The 27,866-nt window shown below is 35.2% G+C and overlaps 2 protein-coding genes across 3 annotated transcripts in view; one reads left to right on the top strand and one right to left on the bottom strand.

Moving 5' to 3' along the window:
- nord overlaps nt 1-13,405 on the top strand; it is a 173,379-nt gene extending 159,974 nt beyond the window's left edge. The window contains exons 6-9 of the mRNA XM_067777113.1: nt 6,228-6,497; nt 6,573-6,706; nt 11,936-12,073; nt 13,228-13,405. Coding sequence (XP_067633214.1) covers nt 6,228-6,497; nt 6,573-6,706; nt 11,936-12,073; nt 13,228-13,405 — 720 coding nt within the window. The remainder of the gene's footprint in view (nt 1-6,227; nt 6,498-6,572; nt 6,707-11,935; nt 12,074-13,227) is intronic.
- Ir60a (Ionotropic receptor 60a) overlaps nt 1-27,010 on the bottom strand; it is a 97,601-nt gene extending 70,591 nt beyond the window's left edge. The window contains exon 1 of one of the 2 annotated variants that reach the window (XM_067772748.1): nt 26,895-27,010. The gene's annotated coding sequence lies outside the window, so the exon portion shown is untranslated. Of the gene's footprint in view, nt 1-26,798 lie in introns of both variants that reach the window. The other variant, XM_067772747.1, reaches the window with a different exon arrangement.
- Between the last annotated feature and the right edge of the window lie 856 nt (nt 27,011-27,866).

Raw genomic sequence — 27,866 nt, forward strand, 5'->3', positions numbered from 1 at the left:
TGATACCTTTTGGACTATGTAATGCACCAGCTACTTTCGAAAAACTCATGCATCAGGTACTGAAAGAACTACACTGGAAAACATGCTTAGTGTACCTAGACGACATCATCGTATTGGGAAAGAACTTCGAAGAACATCTGAAGAACTTGGAGGAGGTTTTCCAAAGAAAAGCTGGTACTGGTCTGAAATTTAGTCCCAAAAAATATGCGCTGTTTAAAAAGGAAGTAAATTATTTGGGTCACAAGGTAACGACAGAAGGTATCCGTACAGTGAATGAAAAGAATTAAGAAGCTTCGTTGGGCTGTGCACATATTACCGGCGAGTTGTACCAAATTTTGCCAGCGTAGCCCATAGCCTCCACGAGCTAACAAGAAAAAATAAAGCTTTTGAATGGAAGAAGGAGCAAGAAGTAGCGCTCCAAACATTGAAAGAGCGTTTGTGCACTGCCGCAATGTTGGCATATCCGATTCCAGGAGCAACGTTTATTCTAGATACAGATGCGAGCGGATATGCTAACGAGGCATCTTGTTACAACTGGTTGATGGACAGGAGAAGGTAGTTGCATATTACAGCCGTTCAATTGGAAAACCAGAAAGGAACTACTGCCTTACACGGAGAGCTGTTGGCATTGGTAGAGTGCATTAAACATTTTCACAAATACCTCTACGGCCAGCGATTCCGCGTCAGGACAAATCACGCAGCGTTGAAATGGCTTCTGCAGTTCCATAATCCAGAAGGACAATTGGAACAGTGGATCGAGCGGCTTCAAAGCTATGACTTTTCCATTGAGCATCGGAAAGGTAGTACCCATGGGAATGCCGATGCAATGTCGCGAAGACCATGTAGTTTGGAATACAAGCACTGTTCAAGGCCGCGGCTAAAGAAGACATTATAGATGACCGGCTTATGACTATAATGTGTTCGGATGAATGGGACATGGAACAACTAAGGAAGTGTCAGCTAAAAGATACATATCTGTCACATGTTATGCGAGGGCTCGAACGAAACGAAAAACCAAATAAAGAAGAGATGTCAGCAGAGAATCCTATTGCGAAGTCATTTTGGGTACAGTGGAACAGTTTAAAATTGATATCCGGTTGCTTGCATCGAGTATGGGGAGTGAGGATGGTCAATGCAAGAAGAAACTGATAGCTGTTGCCAGAAAGAGGATTCCTGACGTACTCAGCGAGCTGAATAATGGTCCAAGCGGAGGTCATCTTGGAATCACGAAGACTCTCGAGAAGATTAAACAGAGATTCTATTGGGTTGGTTGCCGTCAGTCGGTCACTCGCTATGGATAAGGTCCATTTCCTACTAGCAACTGCGGAAACAAATATGTACTGGTGGTTATGGATTATTTCAACAGTAGCAGAAGTGTTTATAAACAATTTGGTTGCAAGGTATGGTGTACCAATAGAGTTACATTTTGACCAAGGCAGGAATTTCGAATCAGTTGTGTTCCAGGAAATGTGTAAATCATTGGGCATTCGATTTAATAGAACATTGGAGGAGCACTTAAGGAAAGTAGTGGACAAGTTCCATAAAGAGTGGGATATCCGCATACCATTATTCTTGATGGCTTACCGAGCAGCAGTGCATGAGACAATGGGCCAAACCCCTGCAAAAGTAATTTTTGGCAATGACCATCGACTGCCAGCTGATTTAAAGTTTTGGATAGATGCCGATGCGGAGAGAAATGTCAAGAAATCCACTGGTGTTTTGGAAGCAGAGCTGAGAGAAATACACGATCTGATAAGGCAACCAACAAAGATTATGGGTGACAAGATGAAAGCCAGATACGATAAAGCAATTAATTCGGAAGGTTTTCAGGAAAGAGATTTGGTGTTGTTATACAACCTGCAACGGAAAGAAGGTTTGTCCCCGAAAATGCAGTGTAACTGGGAAGGCCCATACAAAGTTGTAAAACGGATCAACGATGTAGTTTACCGCAGACAAACCATTGGTAAACCACGAACCAAAATGAAAGTGGTTCATCTGGAAAGGCTGGCGGCGTTTATATCTGGAAATTTGTCTGATCGGGACGATAAGACTTAGGTGGAGGGCAGTGTGACGAATATTAGCAACGCTAAGGGATACTATCATCTTTAAGCCAATACTAAGCAGTGACTTGTATGCACATCAACAAGTCAATCATTATGTCTATACAAATGGCCATACAAGCAGCGGAGAGCAATGCACAAACACATGCATATATCTGAGATACTCCCAAAAGTAGCAATTATTTGTGCAAGTATCACTCACATATACACGCGCATATGATAAGCTATAAACGTAGTTATAGCTGTAATTTTATAGCTGGTAACTAACTAGTAAATTCTAGAAATATCAACGCCTAGAAATATGCCAACGAGGAAACCAAACAGTATAAAAGTAAGAACAGTTGAGGCACGACCATCAGTTTGATTTAAGCAAGCTATCAGTCGCGAAGTATAGGTGATATTTTCAAGTAGTCTAATAAAGCCCATTTTTGCATTATTCAATATTGGAGTTATTTATTCAACAGTTTAGTGACTCGAACATGAGCAGAAGATTTGGAATAAGCGGAATTTCAGTAAATTCGTTACAATATTATAAAAAGTTTGCTTAGCTGGCTGCTCATATTTTCTCTTTTAACAAGGTTTTTAAAATTAATATTAATTTGTAGTCTGATTTTCTGTAGACATTTAAATGTTAAAAGCTGATTTGAAACACAAATGGGCTGCAAGAAAAAGACAAACCTTTCTTCCATTCGCCACAGCCGTTCGCCCTGTCAGCAATTATTTGACAGGTAAGTATGGCAATGGAGGAATAGAATGAATTTTCACCTGTGGAAATTCACAATGCATTGGATTGTGTATAGAAAATATAGAAACCTTACAAAACTTTTCACAAACATATTTTGTTCTTGCCTATATAAATCGTTTGACAGTAGAATGGAAAACTTTCTAGGTTTTCTATGACATCAAGAAAAATAAAAAATAAAACGCGCATTGTTACGAAAGATTTTTACGTGCTCTTTCAAAGTGACGCCAGGGCCAAAACAACGCAAATGTCGGCCTTTATTTCCATTTTTTTGGATCTTGAGAGAAAATGGCAACGTTCTAAATGACAGCAATATATATTAGAGTATACCGTTGTTCACAACTGTCATGGTGGTGGGTTAAGGCGCCTAAACTATTCTCTTGCTAGGTAAGCCTGTGGTAGGGGGCGACTGAAATCTGCAGATCCCAACGCAAATGGGGTGCTAGCAGAAGGTTCCAGAATGAGTTCAATATTGTAGAAATATATACTGAAAGTGGTTTGATGGCAGCGATGCTAAAAAATCAAAAATTGTGTTGTTTTTGTACCGATAAAGGCACTCCTCGAAGATTTTGGGGTGTTATAGATACTGATGCTCCTTTGCTGGATATAAATCAAGCACGTTTCGGTAACAAGCATCCTTAAGGTGTTTTCTCATTGAACATTCTCGGCCATTCCGCCCCACCCTTAATTCCATGAGGAGCTTGGGGTCGCCAGAGCCTCGGCTGCTAAATAATGCAATGAAGAACTTGGGTACTTTAGTCGCCTCTCACGATAGGCTCACCTGCTGCGAGTATATTATAAGCAGCCTAACCCGCCGGGGGCTAATTTCCGTATGTAGTTATGTAATTCGTGATTGAAATCCTTCTAATTATGTTAATACGATATCGATTGCTGGGAAAATCACCCTATCTCGGCACCCGTTTAAAAACGCCCTTGCTTAAAAAATACGCTTTCTCAGAATTTACTTCAAAGATCCCCTATCTGAGTATAAATTCAATAACTTTTGATATAAGATACATACCTCTGAAAAAATCTGAAATAGGTTGTTTTTAACCTGGCGATATTTCCTACAAATTATTAAACAAAACATTTTTTCAGAGTATTTTTATGTTGCTTTCCCCTGGCCTTGAATCCAAAACTTTCGACGCGGTTGGCGAGCACTCTTCTACCACACCACGGCGGCCCTTATCTATCACATCAAAAATTTTCAGCTTTAGACTCGAACGGGAGAGATATGTCGTTATTCTGGCTTATTATTTTTTGAATATCGAAAGTAAAGACTAGAACATAGAACTTTCTATGGCTCCACCTACTTATTCCACTGTCCACTTTATTCTTCCGCCCCTCATTTTTCTCCCCTTTGTGTCATAATGGGCCCTTTCCCTATATCTTTTCTATCTCTGCGTGTCTTGTTTTATCCGTCCTCTACCTACTCCTAAAACCTTCCCCAATTTTCCTCTCTCAATCCTTACTTATAAACAAAATAAATAAATGTAGGGGGGCGATAACCTCCGAAGAGATTTTAGGCCGAGATTCTCTTCCGATTTGTGTCGTGTTCTTATTAATTTTTTCTACATATTGGCGGGACGGACTCCTAACAGAATCTGAAAACCAGACGAATTTTCACTGAGAGCTTTTCATGGCAGAAATACACTCGGATTGCTTGTCAACCACTGCCGAGGTGCGATCCCGCTTACAAAAATGTTCTTCAAATTGAAAAAAACTTATTTCTAAACTTTTGATGTTGCTTTGCCCGGGGCAAAGGATCTTCGGTGTGGTAGGCGGAGCACGCTACCAGTATCGATCAGTGTCGATTTTCGTTCTGATCTGTTTTAGTTTGTCTTGTATTTATAGTTCGCAGTTAATGTTGTCAAAATAGATGTTTGTATATATATATGTATGGCTGTGTGTTCATTCCGAACCGAGGGTGGTTTTCATTGATCGATTTGTTCGACTGACTGAGGCGGGTAGAAGTCAGTAGTTCTATTCCTTTGACCTTTTTTCGTGTTTGTTGCTTTGGTGCCTTTATTGTTTTGTGTTTGTTTGTTGTTGTGTGTTGTTCTGTTCTTGTAAACAAGTTTTAAAGGCTCAAATATTGCGTCACAAATTGTGCTTATCTGTTCGTTTATTATTCTACCGTCGAATGTTTTCTGTTTGTAGATTTCCATGTTTTCGACTACGTTCAGACGGCTGCCTCTTGCTTGTATGTGAAGAACCCTGACTGTTTTATTGTTTGCTGGGGAACATTAATTTCCGATCATAGGGTTCGCAAAGTTGGATTCCGTAATTTTTTTTTTGTAATCTTTAATGTGTTCTATGACCTTCGTTCTTATGTGCCGTCCTGTTTGTTCTACGTAACTATGTTGGCATCCGCAGGTAAGGTTGTATACGCCATGGCTGCTAAACGGATCCTCTGAGTTAGTGTTAGCTTTTAGTTTTCGCCCTAGATTGTTCGATGTTTTGAACTCTTTGTTAATATTGTATCTTTTAAAACAGTTTGCCAATTTCTATGTTGCTCTTCCAGTATATGTCCTAGTCTTCCAAGTGTTATTACTTTCCTTTTCATTATTTCTTTTTGGTTCGCCATGAGCCTTTGTGAGCTTATCTACGAGTACTTTTTTATATCCGTTGTTTGCAGTAATGTTATACATATATTACTTCAACATCTGTATTTCCTTGACCTTTCTTTAACTCTCACTCTTAACCCCATATTAAAATTATTCTTACTCTTCCTCTTATCCTCTTTTTCCTACTCCTTCTCGAACTCTTACTCTTATTCTTAACTTTACTCTCCTGCAATAACAAAATATGTCTGTTCAAATTGTCAAAATCTGTGTATTGGTGTTGGTGCGAATGGTTTGGAATGGAAACATAAAACTTAGCAGATTTTGTATATGTAAGAAAATGTTGCCAATGTGTTTGTTGTTTTTTTTTTTTTTTGAGTTTGTCATCTCCTTTTGACAATCCCATTGACCATGCAATGAAATAAATAAAATCAGCTTATGAGATGAGCCAACCATATAATTGAGCCATGCTATGCCCTATTGTAAGTGTAGATTAAAATTGCTTAAGTTCACTCAAGCGTATCAAAACCGAAACATTAACTAGAGCGACTTTTGACGAAAGGAGCGGAACAATTTATCAAAACTAAATGCATATGGTTTTTTCCAAAGTGCCCAAGTCCAGCGGCGGCCGCCGTGGTGTGGTGGTAGCATGCTCTGCCTACAAACCTGGCAAGGCAAATTTGGAAAAAATTGTTGTCATATTCCGTGTATATATATTGTATATAGAACTTTGTTTCCTTAGTTCCCAATACACACAAGAATAAATACTGATCTTTTATACATACATATTCGATTTTAATATAGTATGCACTTCGCGCTTATGAAATATTTTATTATTTTTCTTATCTATTGACACACTAGATACCTACTGGAAGTTTCGCAACAATTTACAATCAATCCAGGGCTTCAGCTATGCCAACAACCGCACTGCAACTACGCTATCTCATTTTACCGTGTGGCGGCAGCGAAATTGATGCTAAGATACTTCGCCAGCGCAGAGTTATTGGGAATATATCAGGTATATATCGACCAACATATATACGGTTGTCAGAAGTGCAGGAAGGTGAGCGTTATATTGTACGTTTCACGCCCAGCAACGAAGATGAGATGCTACGAGCCAATAAAGTGGGGGTGAGTACTACTGGTGTGGAGAATAATTTTAATGTGGACAAGTTATATAATCCTTCACTATTCCTTTGCTTTCAGCTTGCGGTCACAACAAATGGAATTTTTAAATATCTCCCTGAGCTGCCAGAGAATATAACGGTTTTTGAGCTGCGTACTCGCTGCTCTCTGACCACTATAGCGTGGTATAGTTCACCAGATAATCGCACTATGAGGTGAGTACATACAAATGGTCGATTTTACGTGTTTGGTTTTCAGAGGCCATCTATTTTAAACGGTTTTATTTAGCTTGAGTTAACAGGCAGGCCGCATGCACGGCCGCACGGCCGTTGTGAACGAATCTTGTAATTGAAATTTAAGTAACTTCCCGATAAGCTACAAGCTTGAAACTTGGAATGTAGTTCAGAAACCGATGACAATGCTATAATAAGAAAAAAATCACCGCTAGGTGGCGCAAGGGTCGAGATGTTCGCAAAATTCGTATTTGTGGTCCGATTTGGCTTATATTTGGAACACATAATACATGCAAGAATAAAAAGCGACTTATGAAAAAAAACTCGCCGCTAGGTGGCGTATGGATCGAGATACTCACAAAAATCATATTTGTGGTCAGATTTGGCTCATGCTTGGAACACATAATACATACAAGAATAGAAAGCGACCTATCAAAAAAATCGCCGCTAGGTGGCGCAAGGATCGAGATATTTACAAAAATCGTATTTGTGGGCCGATTTGATTTGGTCCATATTTGGAACACATAATACATACATGAATAGAAAGTGACCTATGATGCCCGATTTGGCTCATATTTGGAAAAAATATTACATACAGTCCGGTAGAAGTGACATCAAAATATTTTGGAGTTGGAGGAGGGACAAGCATACGTGGCGCAGAGTCGAGTAAAGTTTTTGGAAGGACTATGTATTGAGGACTTAGGTTGTAACAAATTGTCAGGAAAGAGTCCTTGTAATAATGAGTCGCTAAATGAACTAAATAGAATGAGAAATAATAGGCAATTAAATAAAGACTAAAAACTTGAAAATAAAATAATTAAAAAAAAAAATTTTAAGTTAAACGGTTTTATTGAAAACAATACTTACATGAAGTAAATTTAGCCGTGTTTTTTTATACACCCTCTGATGGCCATAGGGTATAACATATAGCTAAATCAGTTGCGACAAAGCTAAAAGCTAGAAAATAATTAGGAGGGCCTTAGGTACTAGTCATCACACTCCTCATCAATCTAGGGCGTTGATCGTACAATTAAACAAAAGCGTTGAACGCGTCAAATTTCTATTGATAGTCATAAGTAAAACCAACTGAACCTTAATCAGGTTATGCTACGCCTCACATTTTTAGAAATTTCACGCGCCCAACGCTTTTATTTAGTTGTCTGATCAACGCCCTAGATTGATAAGTAGTGTGATGACTAGTACCTAGGACCTACCTAATTATTTTCTAGCTTTAACTTAAAATTTTTTTTAAATTATTTTATTCTAAAGAGCACTCAAATTCGTGAATTTGGAATCAAATACTATTGTTGTCCTACTAAACGCAGGGGTGTCTCTTCCCTACATTAGGTTGTCTATACCTGTCAGATAAATCAAACATGAAACCTGAGGTGATGTATATTGTTTGGAGATAGACCCGTTCGCCATTGTAATTTCGTAAATTCGTTATGAAAGTCGGCAAAACAAAAAGCACTTGAGGTGAATTAAAACTTTTTTATTTATCACGCAAGAACACCTACTATTACTTTAAATATATTAAATTTCAATAAACCAAAAGATCGTGCAATAATTTTTCCGCTGCATTTTCATTGTTTTATTTTGAAAAAATTTGGTGAAATATAAAATGAGAAAAAGTCAACAATAACATGTCAAACATATGTATTTCTTTTGTGAGCAATATTGGCCTCCCTTGCTCTTGTTGGAAATTGTTTTTGTTTTAATAATAGTAAAACAATCATGACTTTTTTTAATCAATTGGAAAGTATTTAATAAAAATAGAAAACCAAATCAAGTAATCATTAAAGGATTTATAGAGCAAATAATCAATCAATAAATCGGTAGTCAGTACCATTAGTAATCATTACCTAACAGGGCTGAGTGATATCAAGGTTTTCACTAATGAAAGTTTTACACTTTTGAATTTTTGAAGGCTACGCTTATATAATAACTAGCAGACCCGTCAGAATTTGTTCTGGCCTAAATTTGGTCTACCTGCATACATTGCAATAAGCTTTTCCAGTCTAACTATGCCCTCTCCCCCTCTTCACTTTTTCTTGATCCTTTTATTCACTCATCCCACCGTCTTTTTGGCTTTATCTATCCTATCTTCGTCTCACCCTATCTCTTTCTCAGTCTCCTTCTCCTTCCTCCTTTTCTCTTTTCTCAAGATCTTCTCATTCTTCTTCATCCCTTATCGCCAGTCCCAGAGGGTGGTATGTATTTTGTTCCAGTCCCATTCCGAATCTCAGCCCCACGCCGAGTCTCAGTCCCAGGATCGTAAATACCGATATAGGCAAATTTATATACCAAATTTCGGGCAAATCGAATAGGAAGTATGTAAATAGGTATGTGCGTATTATTAATTAATGCCTTCGTTTCGGCTTCGCATGCATATTTATCAGTTTTGTCAGGTTGATGCGACTAAATCGATTAGCACAATGAAAATTACTTTAAAGCTCTCAGCAATAGCTTTCATTTGATATCCATATTACACACACATTCTAGGGGTATCCGGGTTCACATTTTGGCCTATATCTCGAGCCCCCAGTCACTCAGCGGTACAAAAATTACTCTGTACCAAAGCACACATTAACAGCTTCAATTGGATACCCATAATGTAAAAACACATCTTAGTGTTACCCTGGTCCACGTTTTGGCCTATATCTCGAGACACTAGTCACCAATAGGTATGAAAACTACCCTGTAATAAAGCACTCATCAACAGTTTTCATTTTTTATCCATATTGTATAAACACATTCTAGGGGTACCCGGGTCCACGTTTTGGCCTATATCTCGAGACCCTAGTCACCAATAGGTATGAAAACTACCCTGTACTAAAGCACTCATCAACAGCTTTCATTTGTTACCCATATTCTATAAACACATTTTAGGGGTATCCGGGTCCACGATTTCGCCTATATATCGAGACCCTAGTCACCCATGGGTAAGAAAAATACCCCGAATCAAAGTTCTCATAAACAGCTTCCATTTTATACCCATTTTGTACAAACACATCAGGTCAACGTTTTGATCTCAAGACCCTAGCCAGAACGGTATAAAGGGTATCCTATGTTCGGCTCCTGGTTCTAAGCTACCTCTCCACCAATTTTCAGCCAAATGAGTTCATCCGTTCTTGAGTTATAAATAGTGTAACTAACACCACTTTCTTTTATATATATACATCACATTAGAAACTTCAAAAATAACAGTATTTCTCCACTATTTAATGGACGTTGTTATACACATAAACCTTCCTCTTCAATCACTCTATTAAAAAAACCGCATCAAAATCCGTTGCGTAGGTTTAAAGGTTTAAGCATTCAAAGGGACATAGGGACAGAAAAAGCGACTTTGTTTTATACTATGTAGTGATAAAATAAATTATAAGCACAGCTTAAACAACGTACGTAGAAATTTTAATAAGAAAATTCGTGAAAACTAACTGTTCGCTTTAAAATGATTCTTTTAGGGCTGCCATAAAAAACATTCAAAATGGATACTCATTTAATTTGTCTTTACGATCAGCATATAAATTAGCATAAAAAATATATTGAAGAATTAAATCTCCTTAGTGCACAAATATTAGCATATACATGCAAAAATACCAAAAAATAAAACTTTCGTTTAAGAATTTTAAGGAAGTGTTCAATATTTTTAATGAAAGAATATTTTTCAAGAGATGTATGCATTAACTTGGCAATACGCATAAACATGCATGTACATCATGCGTAGGCAGATTTGTAAATGCAAGTGTATAGGTAAGTGAGAGCGCATTGATCGCGCGAACCAATTGCAACTAACAAAGACTTCTATTTTTTTGATGCGCAATATGCAAAGCAAACAATTTTCTATGCTAACTATATAAATTTTACGTACATTCATGGATATTTTTAACATTCGCTGCGCGAACACTTGTTCAGCGACGAATAAATCATTTGGTAAGCAAAGAGCGCAACCTGTCTGTGTGAAGAGCGTAACCTGTTTGTCTTAATAATTGATCTATGAACGCCGATGTCTGATGTACATACATATGTCAAACTGATATGAAACGAAAATACATACATACATCCATACATATAAATGTGCTCCCGATGTTAAATAACGCGCGATTGCTATCTATGTATGAACGTATGTGACGCAACATGCCTCACTCAAACCAATTTGCGCGCACAGTTAACAGCGAACAACCACACACACTGAATTTTTTGGTAAAAATGTTACTTTTGTTTAAACAATTTGACTGATATAAGAAAGGAATCAAGTATTTCTTTGATGCCGAAAGAAGTTAATATTTCAACGTTTTACTGCAAAGTAGAATTTTTTAAATCCATCCATCCGTTTATGAGTTATAGCTGTGCAAACAAAAATTTTATGATTTTTTACTACATTTTGGCAATTTGCCACGCCCCTATAATATACACTTTCAAATTATATTGAAAATATCCATCTAACGTAGCTAGGCTTTCAAATGCAAAAACCCGTCTTAAAATCGGAACATTCTGTGTGAAGTGATATACGTACAATGACATTTAGCGACTTTATTTTATAAGATTTATTATAGATTATGTAATAAGCCAGATTTTTTTCATCGACTTTAAAAAGCATCGACCGCTTAAAAATATCCGAAACGGAAAAAACATTGGATAACTATAGCCATACAAAATATTTTTGATAACTACTACGATATAAAAGTCTGTCCATCCTTTCATATAAAGATTTCAAGGAGTCCTTAAAATCTTTTCTTTTGTTTCTGTATGTACACTTGTTGTTGCCCGTCATAAACCTTTGTCGAATATCATTAATTGCTGCGCATTAGAACGCCTTGCCGATATTTCCTATACAAATAAACATATTTACGTAGATATGTCGATTTTTTGCATCAAACAACGGTTATTTATACACATAACAATTTTCTCTTTCATTACGTATATATTTAACAATAAAAAACAACAATAACTAATATATATATATGGATACGGACCATAAACTATTCTGCGGCACCGCCAACAATATCGCCTGCGTATGGATGTATGTGTGCATGGATGGGTTGCATTAATTTTTTGGCGGTTTTTGTGGCTCGTTTATATGCCGTTATATTGTTCGCAATATGCTGATTTAATTGTTGCAATTTTTTGGAATCCATTTGGCTTGTCTTTGATGGGGCACTTTACATTGGCTGGCGTTATTTTTATGCTCGGGTCTATGACATACAGATACTGCATAATTGTGTTCAATTTACCTCAACGTAATCGTAGTTCTATTGATTACACAAATTATTGCCTCGATTTTGGAAAGCGTGTAATGCAACATCCCCTATTTGACTCCATAAAATGTGTTGAACGAACGAAGAGGTGAGTTTAATTCCCCATAGATATTTATTTAAGTATGCTTGTTTGTATTTATATCAATATTGTATTTGAATGGATGACAGCAAAATTTAGATCATTATGTAAAAAGCAAGTGTTATATCTCATCCGTCAACTGCCTGCCCGGATTTTCAAGATGCCTACTTTTTAGCGTTTGGCAGCATTTTACAGGATAAGAGAATGTATGTAACTAAATTTTCATTTTCTCTTGTCATACGTATACTGCTACAATCAGTATAGGTAGTTCGTACATGGTTTTATTGGTTATTTTGGCGCCTATGCTGAAGATATCAGACTTGTCTTATCCACAAGGGTTAAGGTTTTTATTAGGAATGACTACAAGTAAAACTTATAAAATATATCAACAAAAAATCGATACAATAAAAATAATATAAAAAATAGGAGGAAGGCACTCCTTTATACAAGGCGAACGAAGAATGTCTTGCTCGAACTAATTAATTTACCTTCACCCAAACCATCAGTTGAAGCCTCAACTGCCAAGGCTGCTTTGTCGAGGTCTGCTTTGAGGCAAACCCATGAGCCCCTACATACGAGTACATGCAAGAAAAGAGCTTATCGACCAAATAGATTACCTTTCTAAATTATTTCGCGTATCGAAAGCAATTATTAAATCCTTTTATCAAATTGATTTGCATATTTTTTAGAAAAATTTGCGCATTTCTCAAATTGCTTTTGCTTTTTTCTCAAATAATTGGGAAAGATTTTAGGTTGATGAGGCGGGTCAATAAAGGAAGTGTAGAATCGAAATAAAATTTTCCAAAAATCTCAAAAATCTTGAGTTTAGCCTTAACAAATCAGTCTTTTGTATCTTAGTTCACTCAGACTTACTTAGTTGGGGTATATTGATAAAATTTCTTAAAAGCTTTAGAAACGGGTAAATGTATTTGATAGATGGAAAAATAAATTTGAGAAAAGAGCAAAATGTTTGAGAATAGTGCAAATGATTTTTAGAAATAGACAAATGTATTTCAGAACAATCAAAAACAGTAGGAAATACTTTTCTCAAATACATTTGCCCATTTCTCAAATGCATTTGAAAATGTGTAGTTGTACGCTGCTCTAATTATAAAAAAAATAAAATTCAAAGATTTACAATGCCTTAAATATTTCTTTTACAGTTCATCACTAGAAACACATACAATTTTCAATTTAACGCCAGGGGAAACTTATATCATCTATGTCACTGCGAATCTGAGTGAGGGTAAACCACTGCCTTATCAATCCCTGAGGATCACCATGAATCATCAGTGCAGTTATGAGATTCTAGAGTCACGAGAACAACCTTCATATTATTAAACAAGTTTCATACCATTAAGATGTTCAAAAATTAAAATTCCATAACCAAATTATAAGAGGTTAACAGCGGTGCTGGTGCCTTAATTGTATATTGCAGCTTCGGGCGGTTGAAATGCTTTTATTAGCAAACTTTGAACGACAGACGTTTGATAATGTCTAAATAACACTTGTAAAATAGTTACACATCTACCTATATACACATTTACATATACCTACTTACAATATATACATTAGAGCGTGTCGATTTGTAGGAGGCCTACAAAAAAAGAAAATCCCATTTGCGGAAAATTCCGACCGATTTTGTGATTGAGAAAAAGTAGTACCTCTGACTAGAAATATACGCCGCCGATAAACGCTACCGCCGCCGCCGATTTTGGCCGTTTTTCGCACGCCTCCGCCGAGTGTCAAAAATATCAGCACGGCGGCGGCGGCGTCCGGCGCGTTGCTATATTTTCTACTCGTTTAAGACTGTTTAGGCCATTTATTGTTCATGTCGAAAATTGATCGGATATGGTCGAAAGTGGTATCAACGGATGCACATCACTGCCAGTTATAAGGAACTAATTGCGAAATTTAACTCTTTCTAACTGTTTAAAAGTTATATAAAAGAACATGCGTTTTTGATATCAGATTAACACGGACTTTGCATCACCCAATTCACCAATTTATTAAAGGAAAAGTTATATAGTAAATTTATATGCTCACTTTGCATATATTTTTTTTTTTTTTTTTTTTCAAAAAATTAATAATGAACAATGAATTCAAATAAAATTACTCAAGGCGAATATATTTTCAAATTGTTCGCAAGTTGTTAAAAAAAGCAAAATACCCAAAAAAGGTGCCGATTTCAAAAAAAAAATTATATTGCGATTGGCTGAAAGAATAAGCGAAATAAGTGATGCAAAATCGTTTGGTAGGTTCTAGGGGTATAAAAACTCCTTTGAAATGATTCTACCTCATACTTAAGTTGAGGATATATGTACGTATGAGAAGGGTTTGAAAAATCACTTGGGCTTACATTCAAACATCTGTTGTTTGTTTGCGAAACTATACAATAGCGTCTGAAATATTAATTTTGATTTTCACACTTCATTCTTCAACACCCAAGTCTCCCCGTTTGACATTTCCTAAAGTTGGCGGCCCTATCTAAAACTAATCCCTTGGAGTGAATCACATTTATTATAGCCTATCAACCAAGTTTAAATATCACCTACACCTTACGGCTCCTTTTACAAATGTGAATACGTAGGCACATATATTTACCAGATGAGGCTTTGTCCTTCGCAAGAACACTCAAAGTGGTGAAGCAAAAGCTTTCCCAAGACAGTCGAACTAATGACCGTGTGTGCTACTACCCTATCGTAGTGGGCAGCCGAACTAGTCTGAAAACTGAAGCTACGTGGTCATCCATAATGAGCTCTTATATCATATGGCCGGAAAACAACAGTTAACATCTTTCAACATACAATCGGCCGACTTTCATTCTAAAATATCGCTTTGATTTAACGAAGACTACTGAAATCAATGTTGTGAACACAAACGTCTGCAAACTTTGGTCTACATTTTAAAAATTGTATCCAGGGTCCTTGTAATATTATATATATATAGATGCGCCCATGAGTTACGCAATGACATCCACTTAGACTGCTTATGATTTCGAGGGCGGCATCCGTGGCCGAATAGTCACTCTCTAACGTTTCGAGGTGTTTCTCTGGTGTAGCTCGGCAGCACAGCGCGACAAAAACATCCGTTAGAAAGTCGTAGGAGCTACACCTAGGAAAGTGACGTCGCCGAAGGTACATATGAGTTCGAAGTCGCAGTCCTATAGCTTCTGTGCTGGCATATGGTGTGAGGCTCAGGAGGCGTGGTAGCGACTGGTGGTCGGGGTTGCTACTGTTCGCACATCGGGAATTGTAGCTATTAATCATCGGGAATTGTAGCTCGAAAAAACTGGATGCGCCCTTTGCCAGTATTAATAGACCATTAATAGCAACCGTAAGTCGCCTTTGTGCGTGACCGCCAAGAAACCACAAATGATTTAAAGAATTGTGTTCTCGACGATTATTAGGAGTTAACCCTAGGTGAAACTACGCTTTGCACGAGATATGCAGACGAAAGTGTGGCTATATTATATATCTCTATTTCAAGGAGCTACTCCTGAAAATTTTTGAACGGTTTGAGAGGCAAAAATCCCGGATCTTTCCGAAATGGCCAACGCGTTGATTTCCTTAAATACATAGAAACAATACCTTTCCTAAATATAAATTTTTTTAAATAGAAAAATCAAGCTTTTTAAAGCAAGAACACCGGCGTACGCCGGCGCGCCGCCCACGCCGCCGCCGATAAAGTGATCGGCGTAAACCTCTACCTCTGACGTCACAGCTGTCCATTGGTTAACTAGTGTCTGTTATTATATGCATTAGACTGGGTCGATTTATTAACCGATATCGCACCATCGATTTTTCGACAGGATTTGAGCTCAGGAAAAGAGTTGCACTACGCATACCCGAAAAAATATTTTTCAAGCCTACGAAATTTCATTTTTTTTTTTACTTTTCTTTCGACTTTTATTTTTAAGGTTTTTTTCATGACCTACTAAAAAATTTTGATTTGGTTGAAAAATTTCCATGTATACAGGGTATACAAATAAACATTTTTTTAGCAGATCACGAAAAAAAATTTTAAAAATCAAAGTCGAAAAAAGTAAAAAAAAAATGAAATTTCGCAAGTTCGAAAATTTTGGGCATGTGTGGTGGAACTTTTTTCCTGAGCCAAAATCCTATCGAAAAATTGATAGCGCGATATCGGTTAACTTTCATCCATACAAATCGACCCACCCTAATATGCATAGTTTCGCTTATATACAATTGTTTGTTTACATTTCCACATTACTGCTTTCCTTCATACGTCATACGCATTTGACTTATTCGGCGGATAATGGCTTATTACCTAATATTTCGCTCTTTGCTTCATAGCGTTTTATTATGTCTTCTACTGCTATTTGCTCGGATATGCAAACGCCGACAATAACACATGAGAAAAAACTGTGTAAAAATAAAACTGCTCAGCAGTGGTTTAGGCTAGATTTAGCAAACACTCGAACGGCCAATTTTTAGTCTTTACAAAAAAACTTCAAAAACCAAACATTGAAAATTGTTATAAAAAAAAAAAACATTTTGGGTTTTATTTATATCGAGACACTTGTAATTTTTGGACAGGGTCAACGAATTTCCATGCTGGACTATGGTCCTAATTTATTTCTATGGATTGTCTCCGACGTAGCATTCTCAATGACGGTGTAGAGTTTCATCTATGAGATTGAAGTCAGGAAATTAAACTGACCCCCAATTAGCTTAATGTCACTATCCAGAAATCAGAGTTTAGATTTAGATCCTATGAGTGCTGGTACTGTTACAAAACCTTTTAAAAAAAAAAAATACCTTTTCAGAGAAGGGTTGTGTATAATTTTCATCAATTCGGATAGGTTATATTATAGTATTAGACCAATACACTGGTTTCGCACAATTGAAAGTAAAATTACTCCTAGTTTTTTATTATTTAAAGCCGCCAAGGTACATCGTGTATTATATTTCACGCATAGATGACATCACACAAATGCTCCAAAAACTGTTTTGGAACTTTACGACGAGTAAATATTCTTGCCTTTCTACTAGGATCTTTTTATATAAAATCGGGTATATGTGACATCTTACTTGTTTTCTCAAAGGCTATCTTATATAAACTTTGGAAAATCATCTGCATACTTTCTGAACAGCGCTCCGTGAAAATATATTGCTTAACAAATCATTTCCATGCTTATTTGCTTAACTCCTCTTCACGAATCCGGATAGGTGGATCAACTGACGATTCACTTCAATCGTTGGTACGTTTTACCACTTAAAATGACATTTTGCATAATTTTCGGGGGGTCATAAAAAATGTTTTAATTCAAAATCAATTTCAAAAAATCAGATATTTTGGTCTAATGTTAATTTTGCGAATTTATTGGTAGCGTCACTATTTTAATGATCTCTCAAAAAAAGTAAAATCAGTCACATAACTAAATAATAGATCAGTGCTTAAAAAATAACGCTGTAATATTTGATTTCTATAAAATTGCTTCAAAGGTAGGATCATTACAGATCATTATTTAAAAAAAATAAGTGGTGTGAGACATTTCATAATTACACACTCTTATTTCAGTGGACACAGCTGTAGATTTTGAGAAACCAAATTTGAAAAAGAAAATGAGTATCGCACAAAGATATTAACTGAAAATATGAATACAGCTAAATTGGTAAGCGGAACAACTTATAAGACTGAATTTTTAATTCCTTAACCCCTAATTCTAAAGTATTTTTATAATAAAATAAAGTAAATGCAATTAAAATTACGAACAACGTGTATGCCATCGTCTTTGCTGCAATTTATATAAGCCAGAACTCCGTAGGATTTTATGGCTAATTTGTAACGAATTAAATTTTTGCTGATATAAAATGCTCTGAAACTTATCACTGGCAGGATCTTTGGTGGCCGTTAAGGTGAAATTTTCTGTTGTAATGTATATTTTTTTAAAATTTGGAGTTCAGCTACTCAAAATCCTTAGTAGCGTTGAATTTTAAGAAAAAAACACTTTTACTTTATTACAAATCATTAAAAAACGAAAAAAAAAATATTTCATAATTTGGGAAAAATTTAAACAACGTGACATCAGGACGGACAAGGCGACAGCTGTTTCGATTCTACCTTGAATGTCTTCAAAGCCTGTTCTCTGGGGAGTGGGATTGAACCTGAATCTGAACCTGAAGATAAATACATTTTAGCTTATAATTAGAGGCTCATCATTGGAGTTTTGACGGAGCACTGATCAACGGAAATACATTCGGCACGTTTCAATATACATACATATATGTACATACATATATATAAATATATGAGGTGGCGTAATCGAATCGCTTTATTATGCTTGATTACCCAGCTTTGGCCAGAACCAGGCGAAATTGCGTCGGCCACGACTCACTGAGATCTCCGGAGGTTTTATCCATAGATGGGGTTGGTCTCATTCGAAACTATATATCTACATAGTTGCTACGCAACGACTCTCTAAGTAACTACATATATCTACGTCACCATTATTTTTCATGTTGCCCAAGTTAACTACCCTTACCACGTAAGCTTATCGCCATCGCCAACGCGTAGAGGTCCATAAATCTTTCGAAGAACTTTTCTCTAGAACACTCCCAAAGCCGCCTCATCTGCTGTTGTCATGGTCCATGCTTCTGCCCCATATAGCAGGACGGGTACGATAAGTGACTTGTAGAGTATGATTTTCGTTGGCCGAGAGAGGACCTTACTTTTCAATTGCCTACCTAGTCCAAAGTAGCATATATTGGCAATATTGATTCTTCGCTGGATTTCAGTGCTGATGTTGTTGCTAGTGTTGATGCTGGTTCCCAAATAAACGAAGTCTTTTACTATTTCGAAATTATGGCTGCCAACAGTAGCGTGGTTGCCAAGGCGCGTATGCGCTGACTCTTTGATGGATGACAGCAGGTACTTAGTTTTGTCCTCATTCACCATCAAACCCATCTTTTTTATTTTACCTTAATTTAAAAGGAGTTTTATTTCTATATCACAACCGATATTTGAAATTCGGTTGCTCTAAAACCTTAATAAGTCCAACCTAACCTAAACCCTCAATATTATCATACAGTATGGTTATCAAAGGAAAGAGGCTAGGCAAAAATTTAATCTAAATTAGGTTTTATATCTACCCTTTTGGCAAACAGGACCCACTACTACCAGAACTTTCTCTTGCGTGCACCTGCTAGTTACCAATCTCTACTTGACTTAGTGTCGTCCGAGTTATATTCAGCGCTCGCATTTGGTATCTCGCAATCCATAATTTATTAAAGTGCAAGAAAGAAATACATCCAAAACGGATATGGCAATATTTAAAGAAAACTTAAAAGTTATTGTACTTGAAATATAAGAGGTTAAGGAATAAGCACCGTTAAGTTTTACCGAAGTAGTCCCTATATGATTCCGAAAATTATATTTCAATTATTCCGGAATAATACCAAAATGATAATAATGATAAAATAAAATGCAAATTAGTCCGAAAAGGTTTCTAAACGATCTTGTAATGATCCGAATACCGATTCCAAAGCAGGCGAGAAATTAATCCGAAAATAATTTCGAAACTTTTTTGACCTAGTAGTCCCGAACTGATGCCAACAAAGTATTGAAGTTATTCTGAAAAGATCTCAAAACGAGGAAAACATTTTTAATTTTCAATTATAAAGCAAATTTTGAAGTTATCCCAAAAAAAGGCAATTCCGCAAGTGATCCACCCGCTGAATAACACTTTCCACATATGCTTTTTTATAGGCAGAAAATCGACCCGCCCTAATACATACATATACTATATATATATAGTTATACATAAATAAACATACATGAATGCCTGTTCCACTTGCTAAGCGCTAAAAGACTTAAGCCTTTGCCAATAAAACTACCTTAGTTAACAAATATTAATTAATACATATTTATATTGTAAAATGAAAATAATATCTACTTTTAGGGGCATCGAGTACCCAGTGGGAAAATTTAAAGTATAGTTTGATAGAGCAGTGTAATTGAGAAGTTAGAAGACCAACAATTATTGAATTTCGTCCACTTTATATTATTTACAGATATGAAATGATTAATTTCACGATAACCATGTGACGATGTAAAATTTTTAGATATCGCACACCTAGTAGACCAAGTCATCAAACATCGGACATTTTGATGGTATGCATATTACCAGATTCACCAATTCAATACCCGCCTATCAGTATACTCTGCTAAACGTTAGTTTCATTATTGTTTCAAAAAAGGGGTTGGTAAAAACTAAAAATTCTATTGGCGTATATGGCGAAATTAATTAACGATTTTTGAGTTGATCGCTGCTTTGATCTATGTGTGCGGTATATAAATAGACGTTTAGGTCGTTACTTATTATACTTATATACGTCTAAGAATTTGTGTATTGAAATAGCAGTAGCTCCTAATTTTTAAGCTTCCGGAAATTAATGTACGCTTAAATCATTAAATGTTTTGCAGAGATGGGTTTCATCCCTAATTTATTCTGTTATTATACTGTTTCACAACAAAACAATATTATTTCTGAGAAAAAATATACATCTAGAATTATTCATTTGCTAATCTCGTTAAGCAGATAAATTGGGGATGTTCAAAATGTTTAGTAGCCCTTCAAAACTAGGCTTACACTTTCAAAAGCTCCTCGTGAAAGACCGAATAACTTTTATTACTAACTGTAACTATTTCAACCTGGGAACAAATTCCACGGGCACTTGAGAACAGCGGCAATTTTTCCCCTATCAGCCAAAGTTCGTATGATATAAAAGCATTCACACAATTCAGTGAGTGACAGTAACCTAGAGCACCTTCGAGGTAATATATAGTGGTGAATGTGAATTCTTTTATGGTACTTAACCATGCCACAAAATTATTAATTATAGTACTCAAGTAAATTGTTCTTAAAGTTTTGGAATTTTCGGCGTGAGGAGTGGAGCCCCTCTATGCAAAAATATTTTATTTTTTTTACTAGAAGCCTCAGGAAGATAAACAATATAGTTTTGGCATCTAAGAGGATCCATCTATAAAACTTTTATTTATATTTATTCTCAAAGCATGGTGAACTTATGGAACATTTTACCAATTTTTTTAAACGGGGGGAAATTTCAGCAGTGGTTAGACAAATCCTGCAAGTAGAGTATATTTCTGCCATGAAGTACTTCTCAGAAAAAATTCACCTGATTCGACTCTGTTATAAAAATATGTAGGTCCTCAAATTTCTAGGAGAAAGTTTCAAATCATTCACCAAATATTATAAGTGTAGGTCGGTCTTAACCTCCTCTCATATCAATACTAAAGAGTTAATCGGGTTTGTCACTGGCGCAGGGTAGGCAAAGTTTTTAAAGTTTAATGAGCGGCGTTAGAATTAATATAGAAAATTTATATTTTTGGATTTCCTCTGTAGAATCAAAACCGTCAAAAAGAACGCATATGTAAAAATAAAGATGAAAGAAAATATGAATTCGAACACAAATATAAAAAAGCAATAAGGAAGATAAATACGAAGACACAGAGCTAGAATAAGATAAACAATAGGACGAAATAAAGAGGGGGACGAATATCAAAACCAAGAAAATTAGGACGATGAAAAATTATTAATGTTAATAAACCAACAGAAAATTATAATAAAAAAAGTATAAAAAGTATTCACTATTTAGATATGCACGTCCCTGCCAGCAACTTTCAGATAATTTTATCGCCTTTCGCTAAGAGGTAGATAATTCGATACGTTCTACAATTTCTAAGGCGATAGTTAATTGTAATCGGTCTATCTATGACTCACGAGTCACCTGTGTACGCTTTGACTCGCCGTCAAAATTTAACTGATTTTGAATTTCACGATTCAGCCAGAGTCATGTCTGTGTGACTAATACTTAAAACATTTTCACTAACACATCGAAACTGACTTTTAAGTCCGACTCACTGTGTCAAGACCTACGTTTTGAATTTCCCTTTATTTCAATTAAATGTATTTTTTTCAATGAAATGTTTTTTATTTCCTGAACTTGAATAAAAGCTTCATTGTGTTGAATGATCCACAGCTTTTTTTAAATATCAAAAAACTTGAGCAAACCCCAAAATGTTTTTCAAATCCATTTATTCGCAAGAATATACTTTCACACTTTTCTTTATGGGGCACGAATTCAATCGAATTTTTTATTAACTTGACTTCCCAGAGGTGCTTCCTGTTCTTCTTGTATCACTCTTTGCCTATCAAATGTATTCCGAGATTTCCATCCACTTCTGCCGAAAGATTTTCTAATATCAGCTTGAATCTTCTTTGCCAATTTCAACTTCTCTAAATATCCTGTCGAATTAGTAAATGCGTGATACAAAAATACGACTTACTACGACACTCTTCTTCTTCTCATTTTGGTAACTTCTATTCTTATCGAAATTCTGTGTCGCTTTCGTATCTACATATATATCGTTTCGCTAAGTGACTTGTGTGGAGAAAATGCTGGCAGGGTCGTAAGAAGTGAGCAAAATCCACAGACGAAAAGATCCGAGGGGTAAAAAAATCGTGCCCGAAACATTAGGGGTATTAGCAGAGGGTCTTAATATCAGAGTGTACCGGCAAAGGACTGTCCTAATCCGAAGCACTCCCCTAACCCTTGGAGAGTGTTTCGGCAAGAATAGTGGGAATAAAGAAAAAGAGACAAGGGAGGCGAAGGTAAAAATGAAAGTTTAGGCCAAGAAAAAGACAAAATACTATGAAAAGGCAAAAGCTATATATATTAACCCTGAAAATTATGATCTTTAAGTCATTCCCTGCAGTCAAACCTACTAGTTGTATACTAGATGAATACTAGTTTCCTAAAAGTCCCAGCTGGTTTGAATTGTGTTTTTTCCTTATTTTTGCAAATGTAAATAAGAAAGCATCAAATGAAAATGAGAAAACGTAATTTGTAATTAGAATATAAAAATAAGTATAAGCTATATTGTGGCAATGGGCACATCCTCTAAGCACAATAACACTAAATGGGAAGTTGCCTATGTTCCGATTGACATATCATGAAATGAGAGGGTTTTCCATAGAACTATGTTGCATGTTGGAATGCCTTACTGTTATCATTACCATATGACGATTACGCATTTGTATCTGAAGCTTTCTTATTTCCAACTCACTGGTATCAAATAGAAATATCTCTTCCGCATTTTAGCTTGACGCTCTCTCATTTTCTAAAGACTCTTCTTATATCAAAAGGACGCTTTCGCATTTACAATTAACTTTTCTCATTTTAATTTGACGCCTTCGCATTTACATTTGCCGCTTTCCGATTGATATATCATGAAATGAGGGGGTTTTCCATAGAACTATGTTGCATGTTGGAATGCCTTACTGTTATCATTACCATATGACGATTACGCATTTGTATCTGAAGCTTTCTTATTTCCAACTCACTGGTATCAAATAGAAATATCTCTTCCGCATTTTAGCTTGACGCTCTCTCATTTTCTAAAGACTCTTCTTATATCAAAAGGACGCTTTCGCATTTACAATTGACTTTTCTCATTTTAATTTGACGCCTTCGCATTTACATTTGCCGCTTTCCGATTGACATATCATGAAATGAGGGGGTTTTCCATAGAACTATGTTGCATGTTGGAATGCCTTACTGTTATCATTACCATATGACGATTACGCATTTGTATCTGAAGCTTTCTTATTTCCAACTCACTGGTATCAAATAGAAATATCTCTTCCGCATTTTAGCTTGACGCTCTCTCATTTTCCAAAGACTCTTCTTATATCAAAAGGACGCTTTCGCATTTACAATTGACTTTTCTCATTTTAATTTGACGCCTTCGCATTTACATTTGCCGCTTTCCAATTTACAAGTGACTAATCTAATTTACAATTAACAAATCTTATTTCCAACTGGCGCTTTCTCATTTACAAGTAATTATTTTCATTTCTATATGACGGCTTCTCATTTACAATTGCCTGTTCTTATTTTCAAGTGACCCTTTCGCATTTACAACTGGAAATGTTCGTTGAGTAGTTTGCCTTTTGTCTGCAGGGCTACTTTAACATAATTTACAAGTTAATCCGGAAGCTTTGAGACTATCCTCGAATATTAAGAAAATGATAGTAATAAAACATACATAAGTATATATTAGTTGTGTATGTCACCATCCCACTGGGTAGTTATTTGGTAGTTAGTGATAATAAAAATTACATAAAACATGTGAACGCATACATACATATATGAATTATATATAACATTAAACAAAATTTTGTCTGCTGAATTAGTTAGCTTAGCTATGCAATTTTTTAGCCCTTTCGAATTTTAAGAAATTTTAGGTTAAATGCATATTTTTTGTAAAAAGTATCGCTAGTTAACAATAATGGCAGAGTTTGGCTTTGCACGCTTTAGTTCAAATTCGCTTTGTAAGTTTTAATAATAGTACAGCCAACAATAAAAACAATGTATTTAATGATTAAGTTTTTTAGATTTAATTTTAATGCTAGTTTTAGATTTTTATATTGTGATGTGTTATGCTTAGCACTTTTCGTGAAAAATAAATTTATTATATATTGTGTTTGTTGATAGAATATTATATGCAAGATGCTTATTTTCGTATGTACATATATACTATGGATTTTGTGCTTTTTACGTCCCGACAATCCCGGAATTACAAGGTAAGCAATACCGAGATTTTAGGTATTTGTAATTTGCTACTAATCGTCTGAAAAATTAAAGAGCAAACATCTGTATGATCCAAAAATGTCTTATATGTTCAGTTGGGTGGAAGATTACCCTATCTCAGCTGGCGGTTTATAAATGGTCTATGTCAGCTTAGCTCTGAACAAGATGATACGTCCTCGAAGCAAATAATAGCATTGAACGTTTTTAATATTTTGCTGAGAAACATAAAAAAGGCGTAGTAAGTACCAAGTACTCATGACGTTCGATGTGTAAACATACAGGTGCTCAGGTGCAGATAACGAATAATAATCGTCGACTTATAGGTTTTAAATTGGCGAGTTATATGTTTCTTCTTAAAGGGTTACATTTGTCATCGAATTTATATTAGAATTTTATAGGTATTTGTATCATAAAAAACCGACGAGTCATCGTGAACAAATCGAAAATATGCCTATAATAAGCTGGTAACGCTCTGATAAGAAATCCTGTCGATAACAAATCGAGAGATTTTTGATAAAAAGTCGATAACTATTCCAAAACACGATGATAAGCAATTGATAACACTCTGATAAAAAATCTATTTATAACAAATGAATCTAAATTTTATAATATTCGGTAACTTCTTGGTAAGTAATAGACACCTTTTTGATAACAAATCCATGACTTTTCGATAACCTTCCCATAAGAAATTGGTAACAATCCAATAAAAACTCGATATCATATTGTTGACATATCAATAACTTTTCGATGCTAAATCCGAAACTTGTTGATAGCTCAATGATAAAAAATCGATTTAATTTAATTTTGTATCATTTATTTAAATTTTATGTTATTTCACTTTGCTCTATTTTATGTTATTTTAATTTTGTTCATGTTAATATATTATTTAATATATTGTTTACAGTTCATTACTTCAAGTAAATCCTACCAAAACCCTAAAAAGAACCTGTTTTCAACGTAAACCTGAGTACCTTACCATGTTCTATGTGTTTGTAAAAACTTGTTGCATCAGTAATAAAAATCACGGCCGGCCGTCGTCGTACAGTGGCATTTTTGCTTGGTTTAGACGCGAAAAAGTAAAAATTTTCAAGTATTTTTTTTTTTTTGAAATTTGAATGCAGTTGGCTTTTAAAATGCCCACATTATATAACGGTAATTATCATTTCTTATAATTATTGTTCTTCATTGAATAATCTGCTGTCAAACTGTGAGTTGTTCGTGACTCGCTAAGTAGTACAATTTACGGAAGTGAAATAACGCGTGGTTTAAAATTAAATAAAACTTTGTGGTGAAACAAAAGCTAAAATACTTTTTGGTTATTTAAAATCCAAACGTATTTATATTATTGTACAAGTGTTCAAAATTTTTTTGGTTGAGTATTTTATACGAAATTATGACTTTTTTAATGTGTATTATTTTTGTGCTGAAAATATATAAAACTGTGAAAAGAAAAGCCTGCCAAAAGTTTGAACCACGCTGTACCACAATAATTTTTGAACTTCTACAATAATTAAATATCATTACATATAACTCAAATGATTCTTCATCCCCGTAGGTCCCCGTTTTGATATAATGACGAAAACAAAGAGGGAGTTGTATGAGATGTGGGTTGCAGAACGTGGCCAAAAGTAAAAGGATAGAGCCGTTATAGACCACGTGTGTACTGTTTTAGGGAGTGAGTAAATAGAGACGATGGACTGTATGATTAATGCTACAGTAAAGTTCGAATTTTTTTATCAAACTTTGTAGGAGATTAATTCAAGCGAATTACACCAAAGTTAATTTTCTTGGAAAGTTTGCTTCATGATTTGAAGAAGACAAGAAATTTAAATATAGGTATGTTCAATTGTGAACAAAAGAACAAGATAAGCCTATAAGAAAGTTTTTTGCCTATCCACACTGATGGGGGGTAAGGCATACAAACATATACACTTGGTTTGAATGAAATATATTAATTTTTCAGTCATTTATTAATTTTCGCGTCAAAATCATGCAAACATGCCACTGTGCGTCATGTGGAGGTGGATACGGCGAATAGGAGACCTTGTGAATCGCCTGATTGTTTGACAATAACTTAGCACATCTGATATACATACGTAAGCTGCTGAATTGTATTTTGTTATTTAAATTTTATATGATAAACAACAACAAAGCTTATATGAGGGTTTTGTTTGTGAGGTCATAGCACATACGACGAATAGGAGATCTTGGAATCGTTTAAATGATATTCAAATTTCACTTTCAATGAAAACTTTTCGTAAACCCCGTTAAGTTTAACAGTATACACTTCTAGAACACAGATCCAAACGCTTCTGTCAGTTGTCAAATTTCCACTGCACATTCGACAGTAATAGTAACACAAGTATCGAAATTGTTGTTGTAATGACAGATTGCAAATTACTTTAACTTATTACGATGCACAGTGGCTCAGAAGCGGAAAAATTAAGAGATGTTTTTCGAAAAAGTTGCTGAAATTTCTGTTTGGTATACACTTACTCTGCAGGAAAAATCTGAGAAGTAGTATAAGATTCAAAATCATGGAAGTGGAAAATTTAGGTCGAAAATTGTTTGCTCACTAATGTTAAAGGGATTTTTATCTGTATTTCTGCTTAACGTTTCTGGTATTCAGCAACACATTTAAGATTTTTAGCTCAATTCATTTAAACTTAATAGTTTTAAGAATTCATGAGCTTAACACAATTTATGTATAATAATTTAATACTCAATTATTATTTTTGTTTAAGAGGAGAAACTGAAAAGCAAAGAAACATTTATTGGTGTATTGCAATGGTATTAGAAAACCGCCACGTAATCACCGACTTATCCGTGGTTCGAATCTCGGTGAAACCTTTGATAAAATTACGAAATTGCCTGATAATGACTACGTGGAAGTTTTCGATATAGTACCAATGCCATATACCAATAAATATTTCTTTGTTTTTCAGTTTGCCCTAATAAAATAAAATAATAATTATATATTCAATTATTATATATTGTGTTAAGCTCATGAATTTGTAATAATTTTCAAACGAAAATGCAAATATTTGTTCAGAATAAGGACTATAAGTCAACGTTAATTTTTAACAATTACCCTTATTGCTTTTAAATGTATGAAAACATTTCTGTGCCTTTTTGCAATAACCACTTAAGTCTTATATTTTAGT

This window comes from Eurosta solidaginis, chromosome 3 (assembly GCF_040869045.1).
Source record: "Eurosta solidaginis isolate ZX-2024a chromosome 3, ASM4086904v1, whole genome shotgun sequence".
Classification (NCBI taxonomy): Eukaryota; Metazoa; Arthropoda; class Insecta; order Diptera; family Tephritidae; genus Eurosta; species Eurosta solidaginis.